This window comes from Chinchilla lanigera, unplaced genomic scaffold (assembly GCF_000276665.1).
Source record: "Chinchilla lanigera isolate Chin_1 unplaced genomic scaffold, ChiLan1.0 scaffold00002, whole genome shotgun sequence".
Lineage (NCBI taxonomy): Eukaryota > Metazoa > Chordata > Mammalia > Rodentia > Chinchillidae > Chinchilla > Chinchilla lanigera.
The window spans coordinates 45,784,698-45,801,027 of record NW_004955403.1 but is presented as its reverse complement, the minus strand read 5'-3'; the positions used below and the strand labels follow the sequence as shown (position 1 = coordinate 45,801,027).

General features: G+C 39.5%; 1 protein-coding gene across 2 annotated transcripts in view; it reads right to left on the bottom strand.

Moving 5' to 3' along the window:
• The window catches only part of Piwil2 (piwi-like RNA-mediated gene silencing 2), an 81,805-nt gene that overhangs the window by 18,451 nt on the left and 47,024 nt on the right, over positions 1 to 16,330 (bottom strand). For both annotated transcript variants that reach the window (XM_005373656.2, XM_013513815.1), the window contains exons 14-21: positions 15,877 to 15,966; positions 14,229 to 14,369; positions 11,724 to 11,837; positions 10,526 to 10,714; positions 8,057 to 8,158; positions 6,963 to 7,079; positions 6,015 to 6,103; positions 4,598 to 4,703 (exon numbers count right to left, since the gene is read on the bottom strand). In XM_005373656.2, the coding sequence (XP_005373713.1) occupies positions 4,598 to 4,703; positions 6,015 to 6,103; positions 6,963 to 7,079; positions 8,057 to 8,158; positions 10,526 to 10,714; positions 11,724 to 11,837; positions 14,229 to 14,369; positions 15,877 to 15,966 (948 nt within the window). The remainder of the gene's footprint in view (positions 1 to 4,597; positions 4,704 to 6,014; positions 6,104 to 6,962; positions 7,080 to 8,056; positions 8,159 to 10,525; positions 10,715 to 11,723; positions 11,838 to 14,228; positions 14,370 to 15,876; positions 15,967 to 16,330) is intronic.

The following is a 16,330-nucleotide window of genomic DNA, read 5'->3' as shown; positions in this document are numbered from 1 at the left end:
ATACATTTATATATATATATATATACACACACACACACATACATATTTATATATATACCTAGCTGGGTGTGGTGGCCTATCCCTGCTAATCCCAACATGTAGGAGGACTGCAGCAAACTGAGGCCAGCCTGTACTACATAGTGAGACCCTGTTTTAAAAACAAACAAAAAAGTATGTTTGTTACTATGTTTTGAACAACAACCATTGAGAATAGTCAATGATTATTTGATTGATCACTCATGTATAGCTCTATTTGTTTTCCCTAGAGACCACTTTGGAGAATCCAAGCTATAGTATAACAACCATTGATAATTTCCTGCCATTTTTGTTTGTAACTCACTATTATTTGTCTATTTGTTTTCCTGAGAAACTATCTTGAAGATACCAATAGGTAAAATAACAACCATGGATAAGGTCCTACCACTTTGTCTGTAATTTGGTGAATCGCCTATTGCTATGTTGTCCTCCTTTTACTCTTTAAAATAAAAAAAATAAAATAAAAAAATAAAAAAACAAACAAAAAAGAACCATAAAATCCTTTTCGTATAATGTAGCAACTCAGTGAGTTCTGTGAGTCCCTCATTGAATTATTAAAACAGTGATTTCGGGAACCGTATGAGCTTGCAATTGGTGTTGGACATGAAAGAAATCTTGCGGACTGTTAACTCTGTTGTTGGTCCTTAAGTTCTTGTATCAATTATGGAATTAATATTTGCTGGAAAGAAACATAAAGTTAACCAAGAAACTAGAATTGGAGAAGGATATGAAAAACAGAAAATAAAAAATTAAAATTAGAAGACTCATCTAGAAAATCTCCTGAAATCCTGGGTTTATTTCCAGACTAAGAGGACGTAGTAAATAGCCAGCATACTGAATGAGAAAACACCCATACCAATTGAAAAACAAAAAACATCCATACCAAGGCACATCATGGCATTTCAGATGCTGGCAGAAACAAAAAGAAAAAGATAGGAGAAAAAAATTCATATACAAAGAATTAAACCAGCACTTTGGGAGACAAAGCAAGAGGACCTTAAATTTGATGCCAGCGCCTGGGCAACTTAGTGAAACTCTACCTCAAAAAAAAAAAACAAATAAAAAGCTGGAGATATAGCTTAGTATGAAGGCCCTGAGTTCAAGGCTCATTACTGAAAAAAAAAATTAGAAACAAGTTCAGACTAGTTAACGAAACTAAACTCTAGAAGAGAACGATGTAATACCATCAAAATTCTGAATAAGAATGATTCTCAATGAGAGTGATCGCCAATGCAGAATTCTATATACAAGCTGTCAGTTAAGTGTGTGCGCAAAATAAAAGTATCTGTACACATCTAGAACTCTCAAAATTTTGTGAAGAAACTACTAGAAGAGTCACTTAAAAACAATGGAATGAATAATGAAATAAGCCAAGAAAGGTAAAGGCATCCAATACAAAAAAAAGACAAATGCAAGTTCCCGGACAGTGAAGGGAAATACCAAAACCTACAGATAAAACGAGGTGCAGTATTAGTATCTTGCTATAGGAGAATGAAAGTTCTAGGAAGGAGTTCTCTCTCTTTTTTTTTTTTGCGGGGGGCGGAGGGGTTTCCGGTACAGGGAACAAACTCATGACCTTGCACTTGCCAGTCAGGTACTGTGCCTCTGAGCTAAACCCGCAGCCCCTAGGAAGGAGTTCTCAAAGAAAAAAATAATATTACAGATTATCAGGTTTGTTTGAGGTTAGAAGGGAAATTTAATTAATTTTTTTTTTGAGACAGGGTTTCACTATATAGTTCAGGCTGGCTTTGAACTCACTATGTAGCCCATACTGGCCATGAAACTGCAGCAATCCTCCTGCCTCAGCCTCCTGAGTGCTGGGATTATAAGCATGGATCACCATGTATAGCATAAGAAAAGTTTTAAATTATTTAATTGCAAGAAAGTTAGTGATATATATATATATACAGAAAATAAGAGGAAAAAAACAACATAATCACTAACTATGAAAATACCAAAAAGTTATAAAATAAACTATAATCATAGTATGTGATTCAGCTGTAATAATATGAATACTAGAAAATAATTTAACCAGACTTTGTAATATAACTATATTGGGTAAATCAAGATAGGGAATCGGGGGGCAGTGCCAGTGTTTCCACAGTAGGAAGTCATTAACTTACATCTCAAATAGAAAAAACAAACAATAATTTAGGAGCACACATGGAAATACTGACATGCCAGAAGGAAAAAACAAGTGAAACAGGGGCAAGTTGCTGCCAAGGGCTACTGAGCACCAGTCTAAATGGGGATGGAAATAAGTAACAAGTCTTTAGAGGTACTAGAACGTCTAGGGGTTACTGCCAGTAGCCAGGAAATCTACAGGTAGTCAAAACTTTAAAACCTAAGAGTAAATTTGAGGGTGCAGTGTGGTGGCACACAACTGTAATCCCAGCACTCAGGAGGCTGAGGCAGGAGGATCGTTGGGGGTTTGAAACCAGCCTGGGCTACAAAGTGAGTTCAAGGCCAGCCTGAACTACATAGCGAGACCCTGTCGCAAAAAGACAAAAAAAAAAGTAAATTTGACTTGAGGGCACTGAGGAGTAAGGAAACGCTGAGGATAGTAGGATAGAGCTGGTCAAAACAGTTTAAATACAGAGAATCCTTCTGCCAGGTAAAGAATAGCTAGGAAAAATGGCAAAAGCTGACAAAGGATTAAGACAATAGTAAAGATTTGAGTAAATGAAATATTTTCATTCAGAGAGTAATGAGATGACTAGTTTTACTCTAGAATAAACACAGATTTATTTTCTGTCTGACCTGGCTGAATGGAATTTAATAAATATTCTTTAAGGTTCACAACTCAGGTAAAGGAACAAAAACCAAACAGATATTTGACTTCAAACAGAAACATGACCCAAGAAATTCCATGTATTCACCAAGAAGAGTGTCAGCTATTTCCAAGCCCCTCCAAAGAACAGAAAAGTCAACAAGATAGTACTTGTGCTTGTGGCAGATTGTGCTTTTCAAAAAGAGCCACAGCAATATCTCTAGTCATGCAAGCTCTTCTAGAACCCCCTCAATAGGTGAAATCCATGCGCCTCCCTAGAACACAGCAGGACTCTGCCTACCTTGGCAAACAGAAGGCAGCAGAGGTGATACTATGTGCCTGTCACAGCTAAGTCCTGAAAGGCTGCATGATTCTCAGCTGCTCCTTCAATTTCATGGAATGTCCACTCTGAACCTGGACACCACATTGTGAGGAAGTCCAATTAACCACGTGGAAAGACCATGTGACAAAACCTACATGAGGGGTGAACTGCAGCCCAGTGTGGCCCATGTTCCTGATCATCAACATCAACATCACACATGCGCATTGTATGCCACTGAATTTTACGGTAACTGGTTATACAGCCATTACTAACCAATGAGGAGAACTCAAGTAATTTCAAACCCAGTAAGGGCTGGGGGTATGAACAAGTCCCTAGGTTCAATTCTCAGTGTGCACCCTTCAAAAAAAAAAGCAAAGAGAGAGATGAGTAAGGACATAAGTAATTAATATAAATTAGATATAAGTTAGCAAGATGTGATAACAACTACATGATATATAAACTAAGGGGCCTGAGAGAGAAACAAAGAATTCTAGCTAGTGGGTAGAGCAGTGAGTGGAAAATGGGAAATGTTTCACATAAGTACTGTGAGGTAGGCCTAGAAAGAATCTTTTTTTTTTTTTTCTTGGTTTTTTGAAATAGGGTCTGACTATGTAGTTCAGGCTGGCCTTGAACTTGTAGTGGTCTTCCTGCCTCAGCCTCCTAGGTGTTTGGATTATAGGTGTGCATCATCATGCCAACTCTCTCTCTATAGACAGAACTTGGGAAGGAAATAATACAAGGAAAAGGTAACACAGAACTTGATGATGAAGTATGTATCATACTGACCTCCTTAGAGATAAAAATTCATAATCTCTAATATGTGAACACTATCAAACTATTTGTAGGAAACATTATTTATATATAAATAAAGTGGACTTCTAGAGGCTGACTTCAATCATAGGACACTGTTAATTTTCTTGCTGTTTTAATTTTTACACAAAGGGCAATGACCGAGTCTACAAGGAACACACTTCTCACTGCTTCCTTTGATGTACTGGCCAAGACAAAAACCATTTGCTTGCTCACTGCTCCAGACTCAATATCATTTTAATGACAGCAATTCTCCAAGATTAGCATTCTTTGGATTTCTAGCGGTGATTTACAGGGAACCTTTTGTCTTAAACCAAAATGAAAAGAGTCAGCACCTAATAACAGTCATAAAGAGCTGAGTCAATTCTTGAGCTGCTTTAATTGCTGAAATTTACCTCCAACTTTTCTGATAAGGACAAGATTATGTCCAAAGGCATCAGGCTGATGAGCAGGGAAATAATTATTACTTACCAACCCGAAAGGAAACACTCGGCTCTTTGAGCCAAGCAGAAGCCTGAAAGGAGGAACTCTGAGCTGCTTGCACAACAATGACTCACTTTTGAGCTGGGCTTTCTCTCATGGCATTAGGCTTTCTGTTCATGTGTTCATGGAGGTAATGCTTAAACACTCAAAAACTTTATGATTTCTGTTCTCCTTACCTCATAAAACTTTTTCAAGGCGCTCACCAGGCAAAGCTTCAGGCTATCCACAATCTCTTGATGAGGCATCTGGAACACCACTCGTGAATACCATTTAGTGAGGGTCCTAGGGTGGGCCGGTGAAGAGAGGAGAAAGGAAGATGAACAGATACTCACAGAGGAAGCCTACATGGTCTACATGTCAGCACACATGTCAGGTTTCTCTGTGAATCAACCCACCAAGTATCTAAAAATTGCATTTGTGTCATGTAAGAACACAAAGTGATATGTATTCAAGCCATATACAGAACAAACAAAAAATGTATAATTGTGGCTATTTGTTATGAAACTGCCTCCAACAGAAAAATTTTCCATATAGCCACCAACAGAGGATTGGTTAATTAACAATACAGCATATAATAAATTCTGGGCAGCAGCTAAAAAGAATTGGGATTTATTTGTATCAATAATGTAAACTATCCAAAATATAGTTTAAGTACACAAAACAAGCTGAGGAACAGTATGCACAGTAATATCTCATTTGTGTAAATAAAAGACGTGCATATCACACACACACGCACACACACACATATATACATATATACAGTCATATGCAGCATCACATTTCAGCCAAGGACAAATATCATGGTGGTCTCATCGCTTCTAGGCCATTTGGCTAAGGTCAAGTGTAGTATGCTGGTAGTCTTATAAAATTTTATTGTCTAGTGATGCTATGGCCACCTGAGTTTGTACAAGTAAATGCTATGATTTTCATACAATGATAAAAGCCCCTAAGTGACATAAGACTGTATACACATTACATATGTGTGTTAATATACGCGTAAAAGAGAATCTGAAAGAATATATACATCAAACCTTGGGTAGTGGTTTGATGTAGAGGTCAGGAGGAATTTTCACTTTCTAAATTTTTACAGGTATGTAGAAGGAGCACACCTTATCTTTATAATTAGAACAAACAAAAAATATTTACTCATTTCCGGGGGGAAAAAAGCTCATGACACAAGGCACAGCCTCCATTCTTGCAAGAGGGTGTACTGCAGTGGAAAAAACTCATTACCTCTAGCCAGGCCTGGCAGCACTCGCCTATAATCCCAGTACTCAGGGAGGCTAAGGCAGGAGGACTGCCATGAGTTAAAGGCCACCTTGGGCTATATAGTGAATTCAGGGCCAGCCTGAATTACAATGTGAGACCCTTTCTCAAAAAAACCAAACCAAACCAAACCAAAAAAATCTCACACCTGTGAGGTGTGATAAATAGGCTACATAAACAAATATCAGAGGAAGACAGGAAGAAAGAGGTTAGATAGAACTCTTTATACTACAACATGCATTACTCAAAAATACCAACTGGATTTATTATCAGATTAGGCATCAAAACAAGGTAACCAAATATAAGAGAATTATGAGTAGTACTTACACATTAATGCTCGCAACAAAGCCAACCACAGAACGCATGCCTCTGCTCGGGTCATGGTAAACATCCATTCCAATCACCATTAATTGTTTCTAGGTTAGAAAACAAAAATAGCAAATCCAAAATTCAAGCAATCAATCACACTATTTTTAAATATCATCTGAGTGCTTGCTTTGGCAGCACATATACTAACATTATCATCTGAGCCCCAAAGCAACATCTCCCTAGTGTTTATAAATGAAAACAGGATCTGGGAAAGAAAGACTTCTACCAATTTGACATTTTCTTTTGTTTTTTTGGTGTTACTGTTTGTTTGTTTTTGAGACAGGGTCTCAATATGCAGTTCAGGCTGGCCTTGAGCTCTCTATGTAGCCCAGGCTGGCTTGAACCTTCAACTTTTCCTTTTCTTTTTTTTTTTAAGTGTTGGAACATTTACTGGGGAAAAGGAATGGGGACTAGGAATGGGGAATTGGAATAGCTCCCGAGAGACAGGAGGGGTCCTCAATTGACAGCCAACTTGACATTTTCCAAACACAATGAACAAAGACAAAAATCTAGACCAGGGATCAGCAAACTTTCTGTGAAAGGATTAATGAGTAAATATGTTGGGCTTTGTGAATCAGTTTGTGAAGGAAGTATTAAAATTCTGCCTTTACACATCAAAAACAGCTACAGACTGTACATAAATGTGTGTGGCTGTGTGCCAAGGAAACTGTGACGAGGACCCTGAAAGGAGAATTTCATGTAATCTTCATGTGTGATGAAACAGTGGTCTTATTTTTATGATTTTCTGCCATTTAAAAATGTAAAACCATTCTTAGTTCATGAATGGGTAGCCCGAAACAAGCCAATCAGACTTCTAAGAAAGCACTGAGAACAGAAAGGACAGCTACAGAAACAGGCAGGCTTCTTTGGAGAGCCGAACTGAAGACACATCTCAGCATCACTCACCAGAGGAATATCTACACCCCAGAGTTCTCCGCCCAATTTACAGTTAATCTGAAGCAAAATTTTCTGAGCCACACTCCGAAGTCTGGCAGGCTGACCAATGGTTCGAACATTGATAACCTACGAGAGAACCAAAATAAACAAAGAACCGCTCAGAAAATATAAACAATTCTGAAGTAAATATAGCAGTTTCTTCAATCCAGGCTCCCACTACCGTCCGATACCATTATCCAAGGATACATAAAACCCTTATATACAGAGGCATTGTGTTTGCATGTAACCTGTACATATCCTCCCATATATTTTAGATTACTTGTAATACCTAACACAGTGCAATTGCTTTATAAACAGTTGTTATATTGTTTAGGGAATAACACAAAAAGTCTGTACATGTTCAGTATAGATGTAATTCTTCTTTCTCAATATTTAAGATTTGTGGTTGGTGAATCCACTGATACAGAACCCATAGATATAGACCATACTACTTTTGTTTAAAAAACTCAAGTTAGCAGACAATATGTTTTATTTTTTTTTATTTTTTTTATTTTTTTGGTTTTTCTCTGGTACCAGGAACTGAACTCACGACCTTGCGCTTGCCAGGCAGGCGCTTTTGCCGCTGAGCTAAATCCCCAGCCCCTAGACAATATGTTTTATATTAGTAATTCTAATTTTAGGGTCTTTATGTATGCATTTACCACACACACATCATATACACATATACACACATGCACACACACACATGCACACCCACAAACAAAAAAATCAAAAAATGAAAACTAAAATGTCTCACGCAGAGTAGAATTTTTTTAATCTCCTAAAAAAACAGCTTTCCTTTTTCTGAGTGAAGTCTACACTCAAAACTCAGTCACGAGAAACCACCTGGCAGCTCAACTGCTCACTGGACAGCGAGACACTTAGGAAGAGTTATGTACCTACTACTACATGCCAGGCTACTCTGACTGGGGACCTTTCACACAAGGCACTACACATACTGGCTTCTAACAGCTACTTCAGTCTTCTGAACATATGCACCCCTCCTCCCAAGCCTCAGGAAGGCTTCCTTAGCTGCCTTGCCTCCTAGCCCCACCCCAACTCACCTGTGAGGGCACCGGGGACTGCACACAACACAGCTTCTTGATGGCCCCATAGAGATCATCACGTGTGCCCATAATGATGCAAACAACTACCTGTATCTTTCCCTTGAAAAGATAAAGTATACACAGTCAGGCTTCAAGACTATCAGGGGACACTCATGGGAATTAGTCTGCCAAGCCACAGGGTCTACGTGTAGACAGGGAATTAAAAGAAAGTGTGGACATTCCAACTAGAAAAAGGCCTGAATCTGAATGTGCCTTTGTTTGGCTCAGAGCTGCTGTGCATAAATAGGTATTATGTTACTATTAACTACCTGGGGCTGGTCTTGATTACCAAGGGTTTATTTACTAGGAGAATTTAGAACCTGGAAAAGGACCAGGCTTGAAAATATGCAAGGGTTACATTATTTGTTGATTTTAATCCTCTGCCATATTGTATACCACTATCTTTAGTTAACTAAGCAACTTATCCTCACCTTCATCCCACAGAACTTTAACTGAGGAAGCACGGCGTGCAATACTACAAAAAGTGGTTCAGAGCCAAACGCAGGAGGAATGAAGCTATTGCCAAATTCACAGAAGCCATTCTCACTCTGGTTAGGGACAGAATGACAGTGCCTGCAGTATCTTCTCTTACTGCTCCAGAGAATTAGTGCTGAAGATAGGATCTTAAAAAATCCCAGCACTTAACCCTTGATGCCAGTCACTGCTATACATGGTATATTTGTAGTATACTACTTCCTACTCAAGACTGGCACTAACACTTCTCAGAGAGCAATGCTCCAGTGATTACATCAGAGAATTTCTAAAGTCAAGTTGAACTTAGGCTTCACGCTGGGACCAGGCAGTCTGGGCACAGCAAATGTGTTTTCAGTCCCAACAATGATTAACAAGTTTGCTTTTTGTTTTTGTTTCAGAGTCTTGCTATGTAGTCCAGGCTGGCCTTGAACTTGCAGCAATCCTCCTGCTTCTGCTTCCCATGTGCTGGGATTACAGGTGTGTGCCACTACACTCAGTTTCCAAATTTGTTTTTAAATTGACAGTGGAATACCAGGAGGTCTATAGTTATACAAAATCATGCTGTTGGCTTCCACTGAAAAATGAATGAATTAAAAATCAATTTGGCAGCTGGGTGTTATGGTTGAGAACTACAACGTCCCCCCAAACGTTCACGGGCTCAGATGGGTTGGGGAAAGGCTTCTGGAAGTGACTGAATCATGGAGACAGCAGACTCGTCAATGGATTGGTGCACTGATGAGTTCATAGTTGAATGTACTGTAAGGGGGTGGGGTGTGTTGGAGGCCGGCCAGTAGGGTGTGACCTAGATGGCTGTATTCTTGGCCCTAGTCCTACTCTCTGCTTCCTAGCTGCAGTGGGTTGAGCAGCTTTTCTCTGTCATGCCCGTCCACCATGCCGTTCCTTCCACAGAGCCAGCCAACTATGCACAGACAGAACTCTGAAACCTTGAGACAAAGTACATCTCTTCTCTTTCTGGTTTTGGTTGTCATGTATTTTGTCTCAATGACAGGAAAGCTGACTAATATACTGGGTGTGGTGGAACATGTCTGTATTCCTAGCTACTGAGAAAGCTGAGACAGGAGAATCACAAGTGTGAAGCCTGCCTGGGTAACTTAGAAAGACCCTGGCTCAAAATTTTTAAAAGGTAAAAAGGATTAGGGTTGTAGCTCAGTGTTTCCTGGGTTCAATCCCCAGTATTGCAAAAGGAAAAACGACCCCATCAATTTGGCAATAGTGGGTTTATATCTGCAGTCATAGGGATTACCTCATTTAGTTCCCTATAGGCCCTTCCTAGCCAAGTTCACCACCACAATTTTACTCTTGAGCTACACCAGACAGGGACAGCTCAGTACTGAACTGTGAAGGTGGCACCTGGCCAAGTCGTCATTTTCTGAGGACAACATGTTCTACAGATAATGAATTAAAGTTAACTCAGCTATTCTCTCAGCCAATTACACAAGAAACAAATGACCAGAGTAACAAGAATGCCAACACAGAATGAAAGAAACAGAAATAACCAACCAAAAGCCATACAGACTATCTTCTCAGTTCAGTATTTTATGGGCAAATGCGTCAGATACTGGCTATTGGACATTACCAACAGCAGCCCGATAACCAAGATAATTTAAAATTAGTCAAGCCAGGTATGGTGGCATACATCTGTAATCCCAGCACTTGGGAGACTGAGGCAGAAGGATCCCCATGAGTTTGAGACCAACAGTGAGTTCAAGGCCAGCCTGCACTACATAGAAACACCCTGCCTCAAAAAAAATTAAGTACTCAAGTAATTTAAAAGAGATTCTACAAGTGTACTCAAATTAATTTATTTTTTATCTTTCGAGGCAGGGTCTCGCTATGTGCTCAGGCTGGCCTCAAACTCACAGCGATCCTCCTGTCTCAGCCTTCCCAGTTGTGGTATTACAGGCATGTGTGCAACTCAAACTAATTTCTTACCTCAACTCCAAGCATGGATTGAATGGTTCTGATATAGGTCTCTATTCGGTCATCCTTCAGTTCAACCCAGGCCGGTGGACTCATGTGCATGCCAATGGGGCCAGCTATTTTCTCTAACATGTTGACCAGTTCTCGGGCCTGATCTATTGCTTTCTTTGGGTAAAAAAGTGCCCAGAAGTGCATGGGGATCTAGGAACAATCATAAGATATTTTTAGTGCTCACAATTTGAACATTCCAAACTCACACTCGGAGCTTTTATTATAGAGCATAAATGACTTATCACTCCTTCTGCTTGAGTCCTTTCTTACCTAATTTCTACTATTCATGCAGATGTATACATAAACTGTGGCACGGTCTCACAATGAGACACAATAATCAATGAAAATGGAAGATCTATAACCATCTCCCTAACAAGATGGATAAAACTCAGGAATACAAGGTAAAGAGAAGCAACCAGACATGAAAGAACAGTTACTCTATGATTCTACAGACAAACAAAGTACAAAAAACAGCTGAAATGAACCTATGCAGTTGCCAAGTCAGAAGAGTGGTTATTCTCAGTGTGGGAGATAGCGGACAGGTAGTAGCTCCGAGTATGCAGGAGGGTTTTGGAAATTTCTGTTTTATAACCCTTGGTGATGATCACTCCAGTCATTTAATTTGTGAAAGTTGATTAAGCAATACACTAATATGTGTGCTTTTTCTTTAAATACATTTCAATATGCTTTTACAACACATACATGTATTTTATACATGGTCACCAAGATCAGGTTAGTCAGAAACTCTTAGAAATAATTATAGACAACTTTGTTCTTTGAGGTAAATAGCTAATGTATGAGCTGCTCAGGAGGTGGGGTTACTGATTTTACTTCTTTTACAGATAAAAGTATCTTCCAGAAACCCTCAGAGAAAAAGAGGGGAAAAAGAGAAAGGAAAAAAGGACAGTGCTAACAGGCTGCTACTACATTAATACTACAGAAATGCATATCCTTGTCTTCAGTCTATGGTCAGTCATAGGGCTTTCTTCTAACAACCCCTCCCACTGCTCTGCTGGAAGGACCTTTGTCTAACAGGTAACTTAGAATGGAATTCAACTGGTACGTTCTCTCAAAAAGAGGATACTAGGTCATTCCTGTTTCCTAACTTTAACACATTGAGGAATATGGGGCCTCTCTTTACCACTTTAAAATTACTCACAGTCAAGATGGAAGGGTCTCTGGTTACTTCCTTTACAAAGCTTAGGTCCTGAGATGTGATAAATGAAGTATTTCTTAAATTAATTCTTTCCATTGGTAGAACACGTCCCTCAATCTAAACAGAAAATAAAGGATCTGTGAAACAAGTTATCTACAAATATTACTTAGGAAATACTGGTACTATTGTCTACTTGTGCCTGTTACAATTTCTGAGAATGACAGAAAAACAGAACTTCTAGTAGCAAGAGTGCATATTAACCAAAACCTAGATACATACAGGTAAAATGCTTACAAGCATTATTCTTTCATTACTCAGTTTCCAACATGGTATCCCAAGAAATGGATTCAAAAATCCTCATTAGAACCAGTGAATGAAGGAATATAATCTTTAAAAAATATTTTAAGAGACTGGGCATGGTGGTGCACACCTATAACCCTAGCACTCTGGGAAGCTGATGTAAGAGGACTGCTTCAAGTTTGAGGCTCATCTGGGCCACAAAGTGAGTTTAGGGCCAGCCTGAACTACATGGTGAGACCCTGTCTCAAAAAAAATTTTTTGAACAGGTATAAAAAAAAAAATTAAAGGGCCAGGGGTTTAGCTCAGTGGCACAGCACCTGCCTGGCAAGCATGAGGTCCTCAGTTTGATTCTTGGTGCCCCCCCAAAAAATTAAAGGCAAAAAGCATTTAATAAAGCTAACCATAGGCCACACCCCACATTCCCAGGCCTATTTAATTCTTTTGGCAGTGCTGGGGACCAAATCCAGGGTCATGCACATGCTAGGCAAGCACTCTACTACTGAGCTATACCCCTCACCCCTATTTAATTCTTTAATTTATTAACATTATCATTATTATTAATTTGGCTTCTGGAGACAAGGATTCACTATGTAATTCAGGCTGGCCTTGAACTCACTATTTAGCCCAAGCTGGACTTGAACGTGCAGTATTCCTCCTGCCTCAGCCTCTTGAGGGCTGAGATTACAGCCGTGCGCCCCACACACAAGGTGAATTCTATCCTCATTTCACACATAAGAAGAGACGCTAAGCAACCTGCTCAAAGTAACCAAGGTTACAAGCAGCAGACCTGGGACTCAAAGCTAGAAAAGCTAACCCAAAACCCAATGCCCTTCCCACCATCTTATGCTGTTTCTGTGCGATGGATCATGCTTGCACAAAAGGCAACGCTGCTGACTTGGGCAACTTCAGCGGGAAGGGCCATGTGAAATTAAATGATAAAAGCTGGAAACTCTCTTAAGCCTAAGGAAAAAATAACGGTAGCACATTCAAGGGAATACAAGTTAATTATTAAGAGAGAAAAAAGCTTGGGGGGAAAAAAAGAACAAAGAAAAGAGGACATAAAACTTTAAATAATCATTTGGTCTGGCAATAACAAATGCTGGCAGGGCTGTGGGGAAAAAGGAACCCTTTCCCACTGTTGGTGGGAGAGGAGATTGGTGCAATCACTGTGGAAATCAGTGGGGAGATTCATCAAAAAACTATGACTAGGGGTTCCTTTAACCCAGCTATTCCCCTTCTTGGTATCTTTCCAAGAGGATTAAAAGCATCATGGCCGGGGATATAGCTCAGCAGCACAAGCACCTGCCTGGCAAGTGCAAGGTCCTGAGTTCAATTCCTGGTACCATCCTTCAAAATTAAAAGCATCACACCACAGCAATATATGCCCACCTGTGTTTATAGCAGCATAGTTTGTAATAGCCAAATCTTGGAAACAGCCTAAATACCCATCAACTGGTGAATAGATAAAGAAGACATGGTTTCTTTTCTTAATATAATGGAGTACTACTCAGCCATAAAGAAGGATAAGCTTGAGACATTTCTAAGTAAATGTATGCATCTTGAGACCGTACTCTTAAGTGAAATAAATTGGATACACATGTGTAAATACCAATTGTTTTTCTGGTGTGAGAAACTGAAAGTGTAAATAAGGACCAAAATATATAATAGGTATTGTGAAATAAGAAGAAAATGTTCAAATGGGGAAAGAAACAAGGGAGGGGGGAAAGAAGAGAAAAGTATAAAAAGTGAGAAAAGAAGGAAAAATGGAAACAAATGGGGAGAGTGGGGTTGAAGTGAGGGTAGGAGAATGGGAAAAAAAGAAACAACTTATATCATGTACAGGCACCAATTCTCCATGATGAGTGTGATCACTGTATATATATAAAATGTACCAATAAAATATGATTTAAAAATAATTTGTTTTGGAAAACTAAAATGAGGTAAGTTGTAAGTCAACACTGAATCCTCTTATTACTTCTTTGATGAGAAGTTAGTAGCTAAGATCTGAGAAATACAGAGGAAAAATCTGTAAATGATACTGGTAAATTAAGTCAAGCAAATTCAAGTACCAGGACTGGAATTTTTTTTAAAAAGAGTACAAGAATAAAGACTCCACACTAAAGACAATGTAGGAGTCGCCAGCTTGTCTCACACGACTCCAGCACTCCTGGCCAATGCTGTTTCCTGGCCAGCATGTCCTCTGGCTACCTTGTGTATGTCCTTTTGCAGACAGAGCCCCCAACGCATCAGTTCATTGTTGGCTGCCTCGTTCTTTGAAATTCTCTGGATTAAGCACTCCAAAGCATTATGGTGCTGTTTGGGGCTCAGGTTGATCTGCTGGGTCAAATCCTAAATAGAATTAAAATAAAGACAATAAGCTATAAGTATTGCTTTCTCCAATAAAGGTAAGTAAAGCTCAAATCATCTGAAATGTTTCCAAAAGAAATGTCCTTCCTATTGAAAAGAGTAGAAATTTTCAAGTATTTCCATGAACTTTTATAAGTATCTCTTAGGAATGTGAATGAGGTACAGGGATAAAAATTTAACATTAGAAGAACTGTAAATGTTACTGGCTCTTCCTCATAACAACTGAGTCTTACATCTTTCTCAAAACATGTTCTGAATTTAAAATCCCTAAGAGCTTCTATCAAACATAAGCAAAGGGAGTTTGATTACACTTATTTAAAATGTGGAAAAAGGGAAAGAAAGAGACATGCCAACATCCACTTACAACGGAATAGTAAGCCACTTCATTCTTACACTTGGTCAAACCATACTAGCCATTCAACAGTAAGAGAGGGTACTTTTTGCCCAGAACTTGCCACAATGTTGACTCATCAGAGGTGCTTGCTAATACTATTAAGTAATATGTAACAGTTACATATGAGATTCTGAATCATGCAACTGCATTCATCCCAGCTGTTATCTGGGATGTCTATGGGGCTATATAGACAGCTTTCCTCTCTGATTATAAAGTTATTAGGCAACTGGTAGCTATAAGAAAAGGGCCTTGAACTGTATATTCAAAATAGAAGTAACAGAAGGTAAACATGAATGAAAGAAATTTCTCACAGGAATTTTCAGCTTTACTTCATGGTTTTTATGATGTTACTAAAAGTTCTCTGTGGCCTACGATCTAGTTCAGTGGTGTTGAACCTGTGGCACATGTGCCGCAGTGGCAGTTTGTTATCATGGAAAGCTCTAAAAGGTTCGCCATCATTGAAGCTGAAATTAGGGAAGTGAGGCAGCAGAGTGAGCAGCTCCAGCGTGGACAGCCCCTGAGTGGCAGACAGTGAGTCTTACATGAAGCTCAGCTGCATGCTGTGCGGGGTAGCTGTTGAGCTCCTTTCTGCCTCTCAGCCTGCTCCACCAGGAGCTGAGTACAGCACTCTCAGGACCTCAGAGCCGTGTTCCACAAACGTCTGCCCTCATCTTCCAACTTGCTGATTTTTTGCTCCACTGTCTCCTCCACATTTTCAAAGAAAGTGAGGTTTTACAGAAATGTTACAGTAACTTAGGACCTTTAAAGAGCCTCATTTACGGTCACATCACCAGTTACTCATTACCCATCTAACTGGGGAGGATGAAGACAGAGTTGTTGGTTTCTTTTTTCCTTATAATCTAGTCCACCCACCACTGTTCTAATGACCTTCAAGGCAGTTATGACACACTCTTTCACACTCTATGTGGGAAAGGACACAGATCCTATTTCACATCGGAAAAACTGGAGCCTGGAAGAAAGGTGATAATACAACCCAGAGGCAGAGAGAAAACCTGACCCAGGTCTAACTCAAACTCTCCAAAAGGTTATGGTTCAAAGCTGATGTCTCCCTGCTGCAAACAGCAGGACTCCAACCTTCATGGCTCTGAAGTCCTTCTTCATCTTCTCTGGAATTCCAGTCATGAAGGAAAGCTCAGGCAAAAGCAGGATTTCACCTTTCAGCAGCTTTTAAGAAAGCACAGAAAGAGAAAGTGAGGCAGTTAAGAGAGGATGGTGCTTCCCTGGCCTGCACAGGACAAGCATGACCACAGGCCAGTCTGCAGTGACATAACTTGCCACTGAAGAGCATAAAACCCCAGAGAAGAGGGCAGGGAAACACTACAAGTATTTGCCCATTTTTTCACTCAGCCACAGTACGGGTAGCCTATTAGGTAAAGAGAAAAATATAAAAAAGTCAGAAGAGCAGGGAAAACTAGAAAAGCAACAAAACAAACCCAATTTTGTTCCTCTGGGAACTCAAGATAATACATCCTACCAAGCTGTGTGTCTCACTTTAATCCTACCTTGCCTCAGCCTTTATTTTATATAT